Source organism: Zonotrichia leucophrys, chromosome 20 (genome assembly GCF_028769735.1).
Source record: "Zonotrichia leucophrys gambelii isolate GWCS_2022_RI chromosome 20, RI_Zleu_2.0, whole genome shotgun sequence".
Lineage (NCBI taxonomy): Eukaryota > Metazoa > Chordata > Aves > Passeriformes > Passerellidae > Zonotrichia > Zonotrichia leucophrys.
Window position 1 is genome coordinate 7,668,174 of NC_088189.1, and position 15,931 is coordinate 7,684,104.

General features: G+C 56.1%; 1 protein-coding gene across 2 annotated transcripts; it reads right to left on the reverse strand.

Annotated features, from left to right (window-relative positions):
- Window positions 1-3,839: 3,839 nt before the first annotated feature.
- Window positions 3,840-11,935, reverse strand: LOC135456210 (bactericidal permeability-increasing protein-like). Of its 2 annotated transcripts, none has more exons than XM_064729939.1 (15): window positions 11,792-11,935; window positions 10,739-10,853; window positions 10,357-10,485; window positions 9,766-9,921; window positions 9,341-9,404; window positions 7,381-7,444; window positions 6,891-6,982; window positions 6,550-6,726; window positions 6,292-6,351; window positions 5,999-6,166; window positions 5,646-5,713; window positions 5,377-5,419; window positions 4,970-5,033; window positions 4,400-4,476; window positions 3,840-4,134 (listed from the first exon to the last, which is right to left on the reverse strand). In XM_064729939.1, exons 1-15 carry the CDS (start codon window positions 11,904-11,906, stop codon window positions 4,087-4,089), a joined length of 1,440 nt encoding a protein of 479 aa, XP_064586009.1. In that variant the 5' UTR covers window positions 11,907-11,935; the 3' UTR covers window positions 3,840-4,086. The 2 variants fall into 2 exon arrangements, with proteins under 2 accessions (XP_064586009.1, XP_064586008.1); XM_064729938.1 differs by having other exon boundaries at window positions 3,962-4,134; window positions 9,766-9,924.
- Between the last annotated feature and the right edge of the window lie 3,996 nt (window positions 11,936-15,931).

The following is a 15,931-nucleotide window of genomic DNA, read 5'->3' on the forward strand; positions in this document are numbered from 1 at the left end:
CCAGCCCACACCACCTTTATATCCCTGCCAAAACAGGAACCTTGGGCAAAGGTGGTGTGAGGAGCAACAGGGGGTGTCCCCAGGACTTCCTGCTTGGCCACCACCCTGCTCCACTGTCCTGCTGGCACCATGGGCACATGGCCCAGCACAGAGGCACACCTGGTGACTCCCACCCAAGGCAGGGAAGCAGCAGTGGAAACTGGGAGGCAACCGCCCTGTTTCCAACTCTCTGTCACTGCCAGCAATCCCTGCCTGTGGCTTCCTCAGTGGAGCAGAGCTGGGTTTGGCAGTGGCAGCTGAGCCTGACAGAGCCACATGTCTGCAACCTGCCCCCAGAAGAAGCTGGGAACAGCCTGGGCTGCCCAGGAGCAGGGTCCCAGCCCTGCTGCTCTCCATCTCTATCCCTGTCCCACGGCTCTCCTGGCTACTCTGTGAGCTGCACCACAGACCTGCCAAAGGCACCAGAGCAGCCTTGGGGCACAGCAGTGGCTAAAGAAGACAGGTCACAGCTTCTCACCTCATGTGAGCAGATTCCAGGGACCCCCATACCCAGCAGGCTGGCAAAGGAGCACCTGCCTGGGCTGGACAGCTGCACTAGGGCAACTACCTCAGTGGGGTGGCCTGCACCTCCAGACCTTGTCACAGGGCTCTGCACAGAGCATCCACCAAAAGGAAGAGACATCCATTACCCCAAGATCAAGCTCCAAAGACATCACTGCTGAGGCATGATATGTCCCAGCTCTTGTCATGATGACTGGAGACAGGGGCAGGAGCTGGGTGCAGCCAGGCAGGTGTGAGGGGGAAACACCCCTGTGCCTCCCCAGCCAAGAGAGCTGGGCTGGCTGGTCTCTCCTTGCAAGGTAATGGTAACGGAGGAAGAAATTTTTCAGTCAATTTCATTTCCTGTGCTTGGTGTCCCAGCAGAGCAAACATATGGCTGCTGATGCAGGAAAATCTCATGCTGGATCCAGGCAAGTCCTGGCTGCCAGAGGCAACATCCTTCAACCTGTGAGCAGAGCTTCTTGTGCTCAGAGTTTGTTTTTTGTCCGGAAAGAAACATGCAAGAACAGAGGAGAAAGGCAAAAACCAAATCCCCACTCACAACCTCCTTGGCATTGTGACCCTTCCTGTCACCCATCATCAGCTCTTATCCGGATCTTTCTCAGTTCAGAGCAGGAGATCCCAAACCTGCCATGGTGACAAGCCCATCTCACTGAAGGGCCATGACAAAACAACATTCAAGATGTTCAGGAAGAGCATGGAGGAAGCAGAACTCTTCCATAAGGAGAAATGAAACTGTATAAGGAATAGCATAGAGGGGACACAAAACCAGGAAGTCTTCCCCCAGGCTTTGAGTAAATTTTGAAGTTGAACTGAAAAACAAGCCTTCAAAGAGCCGGACTCTGACCAAACACTGCTGTGTTTGGCAAGGAGCAGCCAAAACCACATCTAAAGCTCAACATATGTACCGGTCCCGGTAGTGCTTCCTGCAAGTGGTGACAGAGGGAATGGAACATGAAATCCTGCCCTGCTGGCCCCAACCCTTTGGACAGGTAAAGGCTTCTCCTGCTGAGCTGCTCTGCCTCTTCTGGGAGTGTGGGGTCTGCTCCACCGGGGAAAGGCTGGCTCCCCCAGGCTGCTGGAGAGGGAATGGGAGTGCTCACATGGGAACCAGGAGCCCAGGAGGACAGGCACTTGCAGGAGTCCTGTGCTGCTGCTGTCCTTTGCCCAGGACTGCAGGTCAACACCCCTCTCTCCACTGTCCATAGCCACCCCTGCTCCCCAGGTCAGAAGTCCCTCTGGCCCCACACGCTCCTCAGCACGTATGGGCAGTTCCTCATCCTGTCCCAGCTCTTTCCACATCTCTCTTGTGTGCCATGGCTCAAGCCGCCCCTGTAGCCATATGGTGGGGATACCAAGTACTTCAGGGACCAGCCCGGGGTTTGCTCTTTGGGCTCTGAACAGTGCAGGCACATTTGCCATCTGCAAGAAAATCTGAATACATCTTTGTTCTGTGGTGCCATAACCTGCTCGTTTGCCATCTGCAAGGAAATCCGGACACATCTGTGTTCCCTGGTGCCATTACCAGCCTGGGAATTCCCCGGGCAGCTTGTACCAGTGCCAGAGGCAGGACTGCTGCTGCTCTCCAGCCTCACACTGGCAGGTCTGTGTGGGCTGGGGAACCATGATGAAAAACCCATGGACACAGAGGAAAAGTGAGAGCAGACTGTCTGGGGTTCAAGAGAACATGGAAAGAGAAGTTTTCAGCCCAAACTAAAAACCCCCTTACCCATTTCCGGACACGACAAGTTCCTTGTCACCCATAGGACTGGGCAGCGGTCAGAACCGGTGGCAACTGGGGTTGTCCCTAGACCAACAGGAACTTCAGCACTGAGAGGTCACGGTAGGCATCAGGGCCTGCCACGACATCAGCCAGCTTCTCCCTGTGCAGAATCCCTTCCTCAAGTCTCTCGGCCATGCATCCTGCCAGCAAAGGATCCAGCTGCTTTCACCCCAGGCCAAGGGGGCTGCTGCCAGCGGGACTCAGGCCATGCAGCCTGGCTGTACCCAGGATCCGACGCGGAGCGGAGCTCGAGCCTGGGGCCGCCAGGCCTTCAGCGCCTTGAGGTGCTGCAGACGGTTCCAGATGGCCTGCTCTGCCTTCTCCCTGGGGAGCCAGCACAACGGACTATTGCAGCTGCTGCTCCTGCTCTGAGCCCCAGCCTGAGCGCCCCAAGGGCTCTGTCAGGAGAATTCAGCTAAAGCAGGGAATCTAATGGCACGTGAGAGTGCGTTTGTGGTGTGCAGATTATGTCTTGGCTCTGTCTTATCTGGTATCACTTTGCTTGCCTGAGAGCATCTGCCCTGCAGAAACACTTTAGGGACTAAGCTCTTGGGGACAAAAAGTGTATTGGCCACAGCACAGAGGGACGCTCTCGGGACCAAGCGTCCGGCCAGGGATGGGGAGGCCCCGCCGCCACCTTCGCCCCTCGGCGCCGCATTCCGCCCGGTCGCCATTCCGGGCCTGCTCTGCTGCTGGGCGGTGCCGCCGTGGGAATCACAAAATCACAGAATTCATTTGGTTAGAAAAGAACTCCGAGGTCATCGAGTTCAGCCTGTGACCCAGAAGCACCATTTCAGCTAAACCAGGGCACTGAGTGCCATGTCCAGTCTTCCCTTAAACACCTCCAGGGACGGGGACTCCACCACCTCCCTGGGCTGCCCATTCCAAGGTCTAATGACCCTTAATGTGAAGGAATTTTTCCTAATATTCAACATAAAAGTCCCCTGATGCTGCTTAAGACCGTGTCCTCTTATCCTGTCCCTGTTCCCTGGGAGCAGAGCCTGACCCCCACATGGCTGTTCCCTCCTGTCAGGGAGTCGTGAGGGTGAGAAGGTTCCCCCAGAGCCTCCCTTCTTCCAGGCTGAGCCCCCTCAGCCTCTTTGGTGCTCCAGAATCTCCCCTGGTTCCATTGCCCTTCTCTGGACATGATCCAGCACCTCCATGTCCTTCCTGAAGTGAGGGACCCAGAAGTGGACACAACACAAGCCCTTCCCTAGTCCTGTTTCCCCACTATGGCGGATACAGGCCAGGACGCCCCTGGCGTTTTTGGCCACCTGGTGCTCATGTTCAGCTGCTATTGACAGCACCCCCAGGGCCTTTTCCACTGTGCTTTTTCCAACCACTCTGCCCCAAGGCTGGAGTGAAGGCACAGGACAGCAGGACACAGGTGTTCCATGGTGCCTCGCCATGGCCATGGAAACAGCCAAAGCAAATGGTCCCAATCCAGCTCCCACCTGGCCCTGTGTGGCCCAAGGTGCAGACAGTGACACCAAGAGCAGAGCCCCAGCACCAACACCTTTATTGCTGCTCAGAGGGAGGAGGGAAGGGGGTGGCCCAGGGCACGGGACCCCCAGCTCATGGTAGCACCAGGTGAGGCCCCAGCAGGAGGATGGAGGGTGCAGGCCAAGGCAGCAGTGCAGGACAGTGGCAGGACTGGTGGTCTTCGGCTCAGGCAGGGAAGGGCAAAGTGGTGAATGGAGCAGATTTAGATTTAGTGCTGAAGGGCTCTCATTGCCTCATCTTCATCGCCGGGGCTGGAAGCGAACGTCTGCTCCAAGCAGTAGGAAATTCTGGGAGAAAGAGAGAAAGTGCTGGGCTGCTACGGGCCCTGGCAGCTGCACTGCCCAGCACCCAGCACATCCCTGAAGGCAGAATGGATTGGGACATGTGCTCTGGTTTGCTGCTGGGCCATTGGGATCTCAGTGAAGAGCACCTTCCCTTTCATCACTTTCCAGCACGGCTGGGGGAACTGGATTTGAAGGCTGTGCTGGTCAGCAGGGCTTTGTAGGCAGCAGGATGGGGCCCAGCTGGGGCCAGCTGCTCCCTCTCACTCACCTGGTGGAACCTCACAAGGATATTGGAGAGCTGAATTCTGTCCAGAAGTGGCAGGGGGAAACCCTCATCTAAGCGGGCTGCAAAAGACAACACATGTGTCTGCATTGGGATGGCAATGGGAGTCAAGGGAGCACAGAGCACTCAGAGAAGGTGGCCCCCTCCTTCCCCCAGCCCTTTCCTCTCCTCCACTGCTCCTGGGGCAGGCAGAGGAAACTCCTGCCAAGCTCCACAGAAGGGCTGCCTGTTGTGCCAGGAAAGCCCCCTTGGCCACTCCTGCCCCCAGCCCCACTCTGGTCTGAGCTGCTGGCGAGGCAGGAGATGCAGGGATTTGGGGAGAGGGTCTGGAAAGCATTAGGATCTGCACAGGGCTCATATTTTCCATTGCGTTTGCTGCCGGGAGCCTGTCAGAGCAGCAAGAGGCTCCCTCCGCTTCACTGCCGCCTCCTGCACGCACTTTGCCCTGCATCAGCCTTGGCAAGGAGGATTTAATTAGTGAGCTGGGACCCCTTGGATGGAGCAACCTGAGTGGAGGGTGCTCCAGCAAGCCCATTCCCCTCATTAGGTTCTCACCATTGAGACGTGGGAGGAGCATATTGGAAGTCAGGATGTTTATTAAGGACTGCATCATTCGTACCTGGGGAGTGGGGAGAGAGGGAGGAAAAGCTTTAGTCTGCAGGACAGGAGACATGCAGGTACTCAAGCATAATTAGAAAAAGGAGATAAAGAGTGGAATTGGCACACACTTTGGCAGCAGTTTTGTCTGTTCCCTGTGGCAGTGTGGGAAATGTTTGGGGTGAGAGCAGCAATGGATCAGGCTCCACATCCTTTCCCAGCCTTGCAGGCTGAGGCAGGAGGTGGCTGCAGGGTCAGTGTGGGGTCCCATGTTGGGAGGCAGCGGGGAATGACTCTCTGTCCTGGCCCCCAGCAGGCTGCCAGCTCCATGCTGGGGGCTCTGCTTGTGGTCAAGGAGAGCTTACCTGGAAAGTGCCAACAGCTGAATCCTTCAGAGAGAGCCTGATCCTGCACAGGGACAGAAGTGGTGCTGTGGAGGATGTGCCCAGGGAGGGAGCGATTCCACCCATCCATGGCCATGCAGATCCCACTCCCTCCAGCCCCAGCTCATTCCTTCCCTGCACAGCAAGCCCACATCCCAGGCACCTTCCCATCCCCTCTCTGGCCCTGGGCACCCAAAACAGAAAGACCCCCAGCCACCCCCTGCCCAGGCAGTGGCTGCTGCCCTCTGTACCTGCCCACATCCAGGCTCCCAACTATGCGGCCGGATCTCACGTTGATGACAGCGGACACGTTCCCTGTCTGGGGAGAGAGCACAGAACTCTGGCAGTGTCCACCCCACCTCAGCCCAAAGCAGACACCAGGGGAACGGCTCTGACCAGCTGAAACACACCACTGCCCATCCAGGGGCACGTCTGCATCTAGCATTAAACCTGGCATTTGTCAGCTCAGGAATTGTTCACTTGGGGACAGCCTCACTGTGCCTGGATGCCACCTGGCAGCTCCCCTGGCAGGATCTGGGCAACAGGACAGGGCACAGCTCAAAATCCCTTCTGCCCCAGCACCACGGGCCCTGTCTGAACTCACCAGGCTGAGGAGGAAGAGAGGAGCCAGGCTGGAGTTGGGAAAGATGGCATAAGCCTGGACATCCACAATGGGCTGGAATGAGATTCCTCCTTCTCCAACAGTCAAGAATGGAGCATTGGGAGTGGACAGCCTGAACTTCATTGGCATGTTTGGATACTTCTCCTCCAGCTGTATGGGAGATGGGAGAAGATGGGAATGATGGCACAAGCCCCCAGTCCTGAGGGGAGAACATCTGGCACAGAGCAAAGCCTGTGTGTGCAGGAGCTATGGGCAGGCAGGGCCAGATTGCTCACCTGGGGAATGAAGGCTGAGAAGACAGAGGTGTTCAACTTGAATTCTACATCCTTTGGGATCTGCAGGGAGAGGATTGTCACACTGGGGCAATGGGGCACAGAGGAGCCCATGGCATCCCCACATGCTGCCATATCTGACAGCCCCATCCCACAGCCCCCAGCTCTCTCACTGGGGCTTCTCCAGGATTGCTGGCTGCTCCCAGAGCTCCTCAGCAAATGGAAGCTCTTTCCCTGCCCTGTGCCACTCGTGCCACTCACCATGGCCTCTGTGATTTCAAAGACCAGTGCCCCAGCCTTGTGGTAGGCAATGCCGGCTGTGCTGAAGAAGTAGCTGGAGGCTCCAAAGTAAACCATGCGCTCATGATCCGAGGGGAAGGCCAGTGGCAGCGGTGAGAAGGGCACGGGGGAGCGGTGGGCCAGGGAGTAGAATTCACCCTGGGAGGAGGGAGAGACGTGGAGAAGGGCTGCAAATAGCAGTGGGGCTCAGCTGCTGACTCAGGCTGGCAAACAGCATTTGCAGCAGGTACCAAAACCTTGGCTGTCACCTGCCTTTGGCAATGGCATTGGCCAAATCAAGTGTTCCCAGGGCTGCCTCTCACCTTCAGGTCTGCATCCAGGGACTTGGTTGTAGCTCTTGGGGGTGCCACCAAGGAATAATCAATCCCAATCTTGTTATCTATCCTGGCTGTGACTGCAAACACAAGGAAGAGAGATGAGTATGGAGATGGCTTCCTGGTGCTTCAACTCACTACCGATTGCTCCTCTGATTGCTTCTCTTTAGAAGGGAATAAACCATTTTCCTCCTCAATATTTCTCAGCAATGTAAACCATCTCCTTGACCTGAGGAGTGGCCAGGGTCCCCCAGCTAAAGCAGCCCGAGCCCCCCAAGTCCATGGGCATAAATCCTGAAGGAATTTCCACAGCCAGACAGGACACACAGTGATTTTGTCTGCTAAGAATGTGCTCTCCAGCTCCCAGCTTGGATGCCTTAACACCAGGACATGAGGAGCGGACACAAAGTAAAACATTCCTCAGGGCTGGGTAAACTAGGAAGAACTGCTCTTAAATCCACATATATCCCCCCAGTACCTGGCAGTGTCCGAATGTACGTCTGGAGCTCATTGTACACAGACATGGCCACTTTGTCACACACCTGTGGGACAGAAATGCCACAGAGCTGAGCAGGGGCAGCCGGGTCACAGCCACACTCCCAGCTCCATGACAAAGACTGTTTAAGTAAATAAGCACAGGGATGATTGTCTCCATTCATCAGGAAGCACATCAAGTGTCCAAGCCACAAGCCGGGTTTATACCTACAAGCATCTGCTTGCAGCAATTTCCCCTCGGCCCAGTTCAGCTCTGGGGAGACCCTTGGAAGGGGAATCTCATGTGGCCCATGCAGGAATGAACAGTGCTGAGCAGCCAGGGCGTGGCCGAGAAGGAGCAACAGAGAGGATTAACCCACCCGCAGGGGCAGGAGCACTGACTGCTCTGAAGCTGAGCTTTGCTGAGCTCCTACAGCTCTGTGTGCCAGGACAGGAGAGTGCATCCCTCTGCCTCTTCCATCCGCAAGTGAAGCCCTGGCATTTGTGGGGATTTTATTGCAGGCTTATCACTACCCTGGGAAATTTACTGCAGGGCACTGTCTTGCAGATGGCTGAGGAAATCTGCACAAGCTCTTTTCAATGTTTTTACTGTAACATCACAGGAACCACGGGCAGGATCTGTCTGTCATCTGTCTGACTGGGCATGCTGCCCACAGAGCTGATGGTGAGATGCAGCGCTGCAGAGCGGCAGCGACCACACTGACAGAGATGAGGAGGAGGAGGCAACACAGCTTTGGGCATGGTCTTAGTGACAGCAGGTTGCAGCTCTGCCCTGTCTCCAGTGATATTTTTCTGTCTGTGCTGGAAATGCTCCATTGCTGCCTGTGAGGATGTCGCTGCAGGCAGAAGAATGCAGTCCCAGTGACCGGGATTTCCCCATGACCCGCATTTCCCTGTGACCTGATTTCCCTGTGACGGGGATCTCCCTGTGAGTGGAGTCCCAGAACTGGAGGTACTGGGACTGCCCAAGCATTGCAGCAACAGCAGGAGGCAGACACAGGCTGCCTGGCCTGGGCTGAGGCCCAGCTGTGCCCAGGGTGCAGCTCAGTCCCTGCTCCTGCCCTCTCCTGCCCCTCACACCATGACTCCACAAAGACAATGAAGAATGTGTGTGGGACAGAGGGAGTTTGGAGGAGGAGTAGAGGGCAGTGGGGTCCCTTTGCAGTCCCAGAGCTGTCCTCCTTCCAGGTGACAAAAGAGCAGAAAAGGCCTCTGAGCCCTGGTGTTGCTCCTGCTGCCAGACCATCTGCTGCCACAGACCCCAGGGGACTAGGGAACGGTGTTGCATGGAATTGGGAATAGTGCCTGGGCAGGATGGGATCTGCTGCAGGAATGGGATTTGCCTGTTCTCCAACTGCCTCCTTCCCAAGCAAGGTTCACATCCAGAGAGGCTGTAACTCATGCCAGTTATCCTTGTAGTAATTATTGCTAACAGCTTGTTTCCATGTCTTGTTGCAGGTCTCCTGCACGTCAGTGTCTGTAGTAGTCAGCAGTACCAGAGCTCCCTGACCCCCCTCAGTAAAACAAAACACCAAATGTCTGAAATCCAGGAATGAGAATTTCCCCCCAAGTGCTCCCCAAAGCCCTCCAGAATATGGCTGGTTAAAGGACAGCTCTGATCAGGTTACAATGAATTTGGCTGAGACATAAGATCTAATTAACTGACCACATGGAAAGAAAAGTCTTTGTTAATTAGGAACCAATTATGCTGGGCTTTGGCAAAGTCTCCAGGTTTCAAATTCAGCCTGAGTCAATCCATCCTATGGAGCCTGCGACGCCCATTCCTTTGATTTTATTGAATTGGCAATACAGTCATGTGCTCTGGCTGTAGTTCCATGCCTACCTCTGATATCCCTGCCTCTGATCCTTCCAGCACATCAGCCACAAGTGAGGGTTAAAGACCACCAGAAAACCCAGGGCCCTGCCCTCCACTGCTCACATACCTTGTTTTCCAAAATCTTTCGCAACCTGGACTCAATAACACTGTGGAACAGGTTGTAAAGCCACCTGCAGAGAAACACAGAGAGAAGCCCTGTCTAGCTCAGATCCGTACTGCAGAAGGATGTGGCCAGGAAAGGGAGAGCCTAGAGATGGCAAGCCCCTGGGAACATCATTCCCACACCAATTGGGCATCTGGCTTTGTCTCAGGGTTTACATTTGAAAACAGACTCACTGGTAAACCCCACCAACCCCCTTAAAATGTGCAGCCACAGCAGGAGAAATTCAGGCCAGATTTAAGACCAGGCAACATCAGATTTGCAAACAACATACTCCTCACACAAGGGCCACGTTCCAATGGCAGAACCACATTCCCATGGCAGGTGGGCTAACACACAGTGTTTCCAGACCTTCCAGTAAAGTCACATACCCAAGCTTGCCCGAAAAGAGCACCCGGACTTTGGAGATGTGGGCACTGCAGTCCGGGGTGCTGATGGTGGGCTTCCCAGAGGTGTCACTGCCCAGCCTCAGGAGAATTTTGATGTAGATATTTTCCACCTTCAGGTCAAAAGATCCATGGTCCCGGCTGCTGGTGGAGGGGGATGAGAAAGGGAAGTTTGTAAATGCCAAGGCCTGGTGAAGAGACCTCAAATCTACTTGAGGATGCATCAATCTGGATCAGTCGCCCCCTTGTATGGTGCATCCAGAGAAGATTGAGAAAATGTTTAAATTCAGGGGAACCAAATTTCACTGGCACATAAACTAGGACAGATAACTTTTACACAGAGAGGAGTGAGAGAGCAAGGAGGGGTGGTGGAAGAGAGACCTGAAGATTCATGTATAGCTCTCCTTTCACATGCCTTGTTTCTGCCTCCCAGCCTGTTTTATCCATCATACCAGGGGGAGCAAAGTGACAGCCCAAAGCACAAGGGAGAGGGAGAGGAGAAAAAACCTGTCCAATTCCAGGGTGGGAGAAACAGAATGGGTGCCTGAATAGGGAGAGGAAGAGCTGGCCACTCACATAAAGAGAAACTTCACCCGCCAGTCCCCGTCCAGCTCGGCAAAGGCGTTGGAGATGGAGACCTGCAGGCCCTTGTTGGAGATTGGGGTAATCCGGGAGTACGGCAAGTGGAAATCACGAAGGCGCAACCTAAAAATAGACAAATAAAAAGGAAAGTCATGTTACAGTGGTTCCACACTCCCAAACACAAGGCTAGGGAGGGAGGGAGAAAATCAGGGATGGAAGGAGGGCAAGCAGGATGGACAGGGCCAACATGTCAGGGATCTGTGGAGGGGACAGGATGGTCCTCACTGCTCCGGGGGCCCCAACCTCCCCACTCCTCCTGCCCCTTGCCTGGGTCAGGGGGCAGTGGGTGGCTCCAGACACCTCTGGCAGGGCTCACCTGGAGAGCTCATAGTGTACCTTCCCCACACGCAAGACACGAGAGTCCCCCGAGATATCTGGCAGCCTCAGCTGGGCCAGCTTCTTCTCCAGGCTCGCGATCGCCTGCTGTTGGGCTGCAGGGACACAGGGACAGCGTCACTCCACCACTGCTACAGGGGCTGGAGCACACACCGGGCATGCAGCAGAAGGATCAAATGAGAGATCCAGGTGATGCTGCCTCCCAGGTTGGATTTAAAGTAAACCTCCATGTACAGAGCACTGTGAGCACCCAGGCAATGCTGCCTGGTGCCCTGCTTGCAGCCCCAGGGTTAGGTGGTGGCTGCAGAAAGGAGAGAGGTGTCCTAGTCCTCACTGTCCAGGCTGCCAACTAGGTGAGGTGTGTGGGAGGTCGGAGGCACTGGGCTGCTCCATGCTCATTGCCAGCAGGTGAAGATGGATGGAGCTTATGTCCCAGGGAGCAGCAGTGGGTGCTGCACCCCAGCCTCCGTCTGGGAAGGGGAGTCACGTTCTCTCTCACACGGCTGGCAGAGCTGCCTGGTAAATGAGCTGTTTCTCACAGAGTGTATTTCAATCCATAACTGTGCTCTGCTGGAGCCGGGCTCTGCCTGCCTCGATAAAACCAGCACGGGGCCCATCCATCTCTGTCACTGCCCCTCCCTAAACTCCCCAACTCCTCTCTCCTCTGCAGCTCCCTCCTCCAGGGCTCACGGCTTGGATGTGCTGTGGGACCAGCACCCTCCTGCTGTGCCAGCCTCCCACACTGCCTGGCTGCAGCTCCCTGACACCCCACAGGGCTGGGCCCCTCTGCAGGGGCTCCATCAAGCTGTGGCATGGGGGGCAGGCAGGTGCAGCAAGGAAAGCCCTGGTCGATGGTGCAATTGGCACCCCTGTCCAAGGATTTCCCCACCCTGTCCCTGTGCTCCTCACATGGGCACCCATGGCCAAGGATCCCCCATCCCGCCCCGGGACCCTGCACTTCTCACAGGGTACCTGGCTCCACACCTCTGCCACCAGCACAGCTGTCAGGAGAGAAATCAGAAGCAGAACCCACCGTAGTCCAAGCCTGCCTGGGTGATCCTCACCACGAAGCCGGGGTTGGTGGCAGTGGTGAGTGCCAGGCACAAGGTCAGTGCCCCACAAGCCACAGCCACGCTCTGCATTCCCATCCTGGCTTCCCGCTATGCAGGGCTATGCTGGGCTCTCCCAGCCCACACCACCTTTATATCCCTGCCAAAAAGGGAACTGCTAGTCACAGTGGTGTGCGGAGCCACGGGGGGCGTCCCCAGGACTTCCTGCTTGGCCACCACCCTGCTCTGCTATGCTGCTGGCACCATGGGCACATGGCCCAGCACAGAGCCACACCTGGTACCTGTCACTGAAGGCAGGGAAGGAGCAGTGGAAACTGGGAGGCAACAGCCCAATTTCCATCTTTCTGTCACTGCCAGCAATCCCTGCCTGTGGCAGCAGTGGATGCTCAGTAGAGCAGAGCTGGGTTTGGCAGTGGCAGCTGAGCCTGACAGAGCCACATGTCTGCAGCCTGCCCCCAGAAGAAGCTGGGAACAGCCTGGGCTGCCCAGGAGCATGGTCCCAGCCCTGCTGCTCTCCATCTCTGTCCCTGTCCCACGGCTCTCCTGGCTACTCTGTGAGCTGCACCACAGACCTGCCAAAGGCACCAGAGCAGCCTTGGGGCACAGCAGTGGCTAAAGAAGACAGGTCACAGCTTCTCACCTCATGTGAGCAGATTCCAGGGACCCCCATACCCAGCAGGCTGGCAAAGGAGCACCTGCCTGGGCTGGACAGCTGCACCACTACTTCAGTGCAGTGCCCTGCAATAGTCACTTCCAGACCCCTTCCTGCACAGAGCAGCCATAGAGATGAGGAAACATCCATCACCCCAGGATCAAGCTCCAATGACATCACTGCTGAGGCATGATATGTCCCAGCTCTTGTCATGATGGCTGGAGACAGGGGCAGGAGCTGGGTGCAGCCAGGCAGGTGTGAGGGGGAAACACCCCTGTGCCTCCCCAGCCAAGAGAGCTGGGCTGGCTGGTCTTTCTTTACAGGACAAAAGTGATGGAAGAAGGAATGATTCAGTTACTTTCATTTCCTGTTGGGGTCCAAGCACAGGAAACCCGTGGTTGCTGATGCAGGCAGATCTCAAGCAGGATCCAGGGAAGTCCTGGCTGCCAGAGGCAACATCCTTGAGCCAATTAAGGATGTTGTGAAACGCAGCTGTTGCTCAAGCACAGCAATCCCTTGGGGCTGCAGCCTCAGGAGACCCCAAGGGATGAGGCCATGTAGTTTGTGCTAGAGGAACTCAGCACGTGAAGATCGAGGAAAGAGAGACCAAGGCGTTCTGTTCCCCTTTGCCTTTTGTCCCACAAGTTTTCAGCAGGGTCACTTGCAGGCTGCCTAGCAGACAACCAGTAAATGCCCACCAGGCTTGTATGAGTGGCTAAAAAAGGCTTTTCAAAGGGGCACTGCAGTCACTGTCAGCTCTGGGACCTGAGAAACAGGGACATGGCAAGGATGCTGCCTGCAGAGAGGGACAAACCACCCAAGGAAGAGCTGGGTCCCACCATCACCACCCACAGGCTGTGACTCTCCATCAGTGCCAGCCCAATGCATTGCTGGGAGCCTGGAGACTGTGAGCAAGTTCCTTGTGCCCAGAGCTCCTTTTGCCAGAAAGAAACATGCAAGAACAGGGAAAGGCAAAAGCCAAATCCCCACTCACAGCCTCCTTGGCATTGTGACACTTCCTGTCCCCCATCATCAGCTCTTATCCAGATCTTTCTCAGTTCAGAGCAGGAGATCCCAAACCTGCCATGGTGACAAGCCCATCTCACTGAAGGGCCATGACAAAACAACATTCAAGATGTTCAGGAAGAGCATGGAGGAAGCAGAACTCTTCCATAAGGAGAAATGAAACTGTATAAGGAATAGCATAGAGGGGACACAAAACCGGGAAGTCTTCCCCCAGGCTTTGAGTAAATTTTGAAGTTGAACTGAAAAACAAGCCTTCAAAGAGCCGAACTCTGACCAAACACTGCTGTGTTTGGCAAGGAGCAGCCAAAACCACATCTAAAGCTCAACATATGTACCGGTCCCGGTAGTGCTTCCTGCAAGTGGTGACAGAGGGAATGGAACATGAAATCCTGCCCTGCTGGCCCCAACCCTTTGGACAGGTAAAGGCTTCTCCTGCTGAGCTGCTCTGCCTCTTCTGGGAGTGTGGGGTCTGCTCCACCGGGGAAAGGCTGGCTCCCCCAGGCTGCTGGAGAGGGAATGGGAGTGCTCACATGGGAACCAGGAGCCCAGGAGGACAGGCACTTGCAGGAGTCCTGTGCTGCTGCTGTCCTTTGCCCAGGACTGCAGGTCAACACCCCTCTCTCCACTGTCCATAGCCACCCCTGCTCCCCAGGTCAGAAGTCCCTCTGGCCCCACACGCTCCTCAGCACATATGGGCAGTTCCTCATCCTGTCCCAGCTCTTTCCACATTTCTCTCATGTGCCATGGCTCAAGCCCTCCTGCAGCCACGTGCTGGGGTTACCCAGGGATGACAGAAGCTGGGTTGTGGCTGTGAGCAAGGACACCAGCCATTTTTGTCATCTGCAAGGAAATCCGGACACATCTGTGTTCCCTGGTGCCATTACCAGCCCGGGAATTCCCCGGGCAGCTTGTACCAGTGCCAGAGGCAGGACTGCTGCTGCTCTCCAGCCTCACACTGGCAGGTCTGTGTGGGCTGGGGAAACACCAGGGAAAACCCATGGTCTCAGCAAGAAAAGTGAGAGCAGCCTGTCTGGGGTTTGAGAGAACTTGGAAAGAGAAGTTGTCAGCCCAAAATAAAACCTCCCTTACCAATTTTCAGCCAGGATAAGTTCATTGTCACCCACAGAACCGGGCTGTGGTCAGGACGTGTGGCAACTGTGGTTGTCCCTAGACCAACAGGGACTTCACCAGAGCTTGGAGTAACCCTGTCATCAAGGTGTGGGGAGCTGCGGCTCCTGCCCACTGCACCGCGCGTGGTGCCAAAGCCTGACGCTGTCCACTGTCACCTGCACGTCTCTGACAGCCTCTGACCCAGCAGCAACTAAAAATACAGCTGAGGAACATGTGGGGGCTCCTCCACGGTTGTTTTCCCAGCTGCAGGCTCAGCATGACCCAGCCTCATCTGTTCTTGGAGCTGGGAGGGCTCTGGGCCAGCGTGGGGTCACTGCTGACGCCAGCCCTGACCACTTCATCCAACACAGACAGCAGGGACACCCAGAGACCCCGGAGCTCACAGCCTCAGAGCCCCATGGGGCACAGCCAGCAGCAATGTGGGCATGGCCCCTGGATTGGGGATGTGGGCAGGAGCCACCAGGGTCCTACCAGCAGCCAGCCCCAGAGACCAGCCCTGATGCTGGGCTCATCATTGTCACCCTCCCTCCACCCCAGCATGCAGTGACAGCCCAGGGGACCCTTGGGACCAGCCCTGCACTCAGTGTGTCTCCCCCTCCAAGGGCTGCATTCCCCCAGACAGGCGGGCTCCTCTCGCAGCACGCCAGCTTGTGACACAGTCTGGGAGCCTCGTGGGAGACAAAAGGGGACACAGAGAGCCAAAGGGGTTGATTTTGCAGAAAAGTAAAAATAAAAATGCAAGAATGGTGACCTCGAGCAGAGCCTAGGGGGATCTGAATGGTGGCTCTATGCTGGCAGAGGGGCAGGGCAAGAGGCCACATGCAGCCTGTCCCAGCAGCTGCTGAGGACAAACAGGACATGGAGAACAGGAGCAGCAGCGGAGGGTGAGCTCATGGGGTGAGGGGCCCCAGGGACTCCTGGGTGGCCCCCAGAAGCTCTGCCTTTTGTTGGACTTGCTCCCCAGCACCCTGACTCTCAGCCTTGCTGTCTGGGGCTGGCCAGAAGGCATGGGGAGCTGCTCTGGGGGATGTGGGGATGCAAAGCTGGACGTGCTGGTTACCTCTGCAGGTTGTCCTGACTGAGCACAGGTGGCAAGAGACACCTCAAGGTGCAGGTGGGGAGCTCCTGCTCTAGGTGCAGGATGTTGGGGTCCCTCTGGGCTCAGCTCCATATCTCTCTCTTCCTGCTCACCAGTACCACAGAGGAACCATTGTACTGGTCCAGGACACAGCCACACTGTCCTCCTCCCTGCCCTCAACGCCCTCTCCTGGCCCTGCTATCCATTAAGAGATGC

What these genes read in the sequence shown, in the direction of transcription:
- LOC135456210 (XM_064729938.1), bottom strand. Translation starts at nt 11,906, where the DNA reads ATGGGAATGCAGAGCGTGGCTGTGGCTTGTGGGGCACTGACCTTGTGC. An exon ending in TCTCAGCCTTCATTCCCCAG is followed by an intron (nt 6,167 to 6,291) that starts GTGAGCAATCTG and finishes TCTCCCATACAG; the next exon opens with CTGGAGGAGAAGTATCCAAA. An exon ending in TCCTTGTGAGGTTCCACCAG is followed by an intron (nt 4,135 to 4,399) that starts GTGAGTGAGAGG and finishes TCTTTCTCCCAG; the next exon opens with AATTTCCTACTGCTTGGAGC.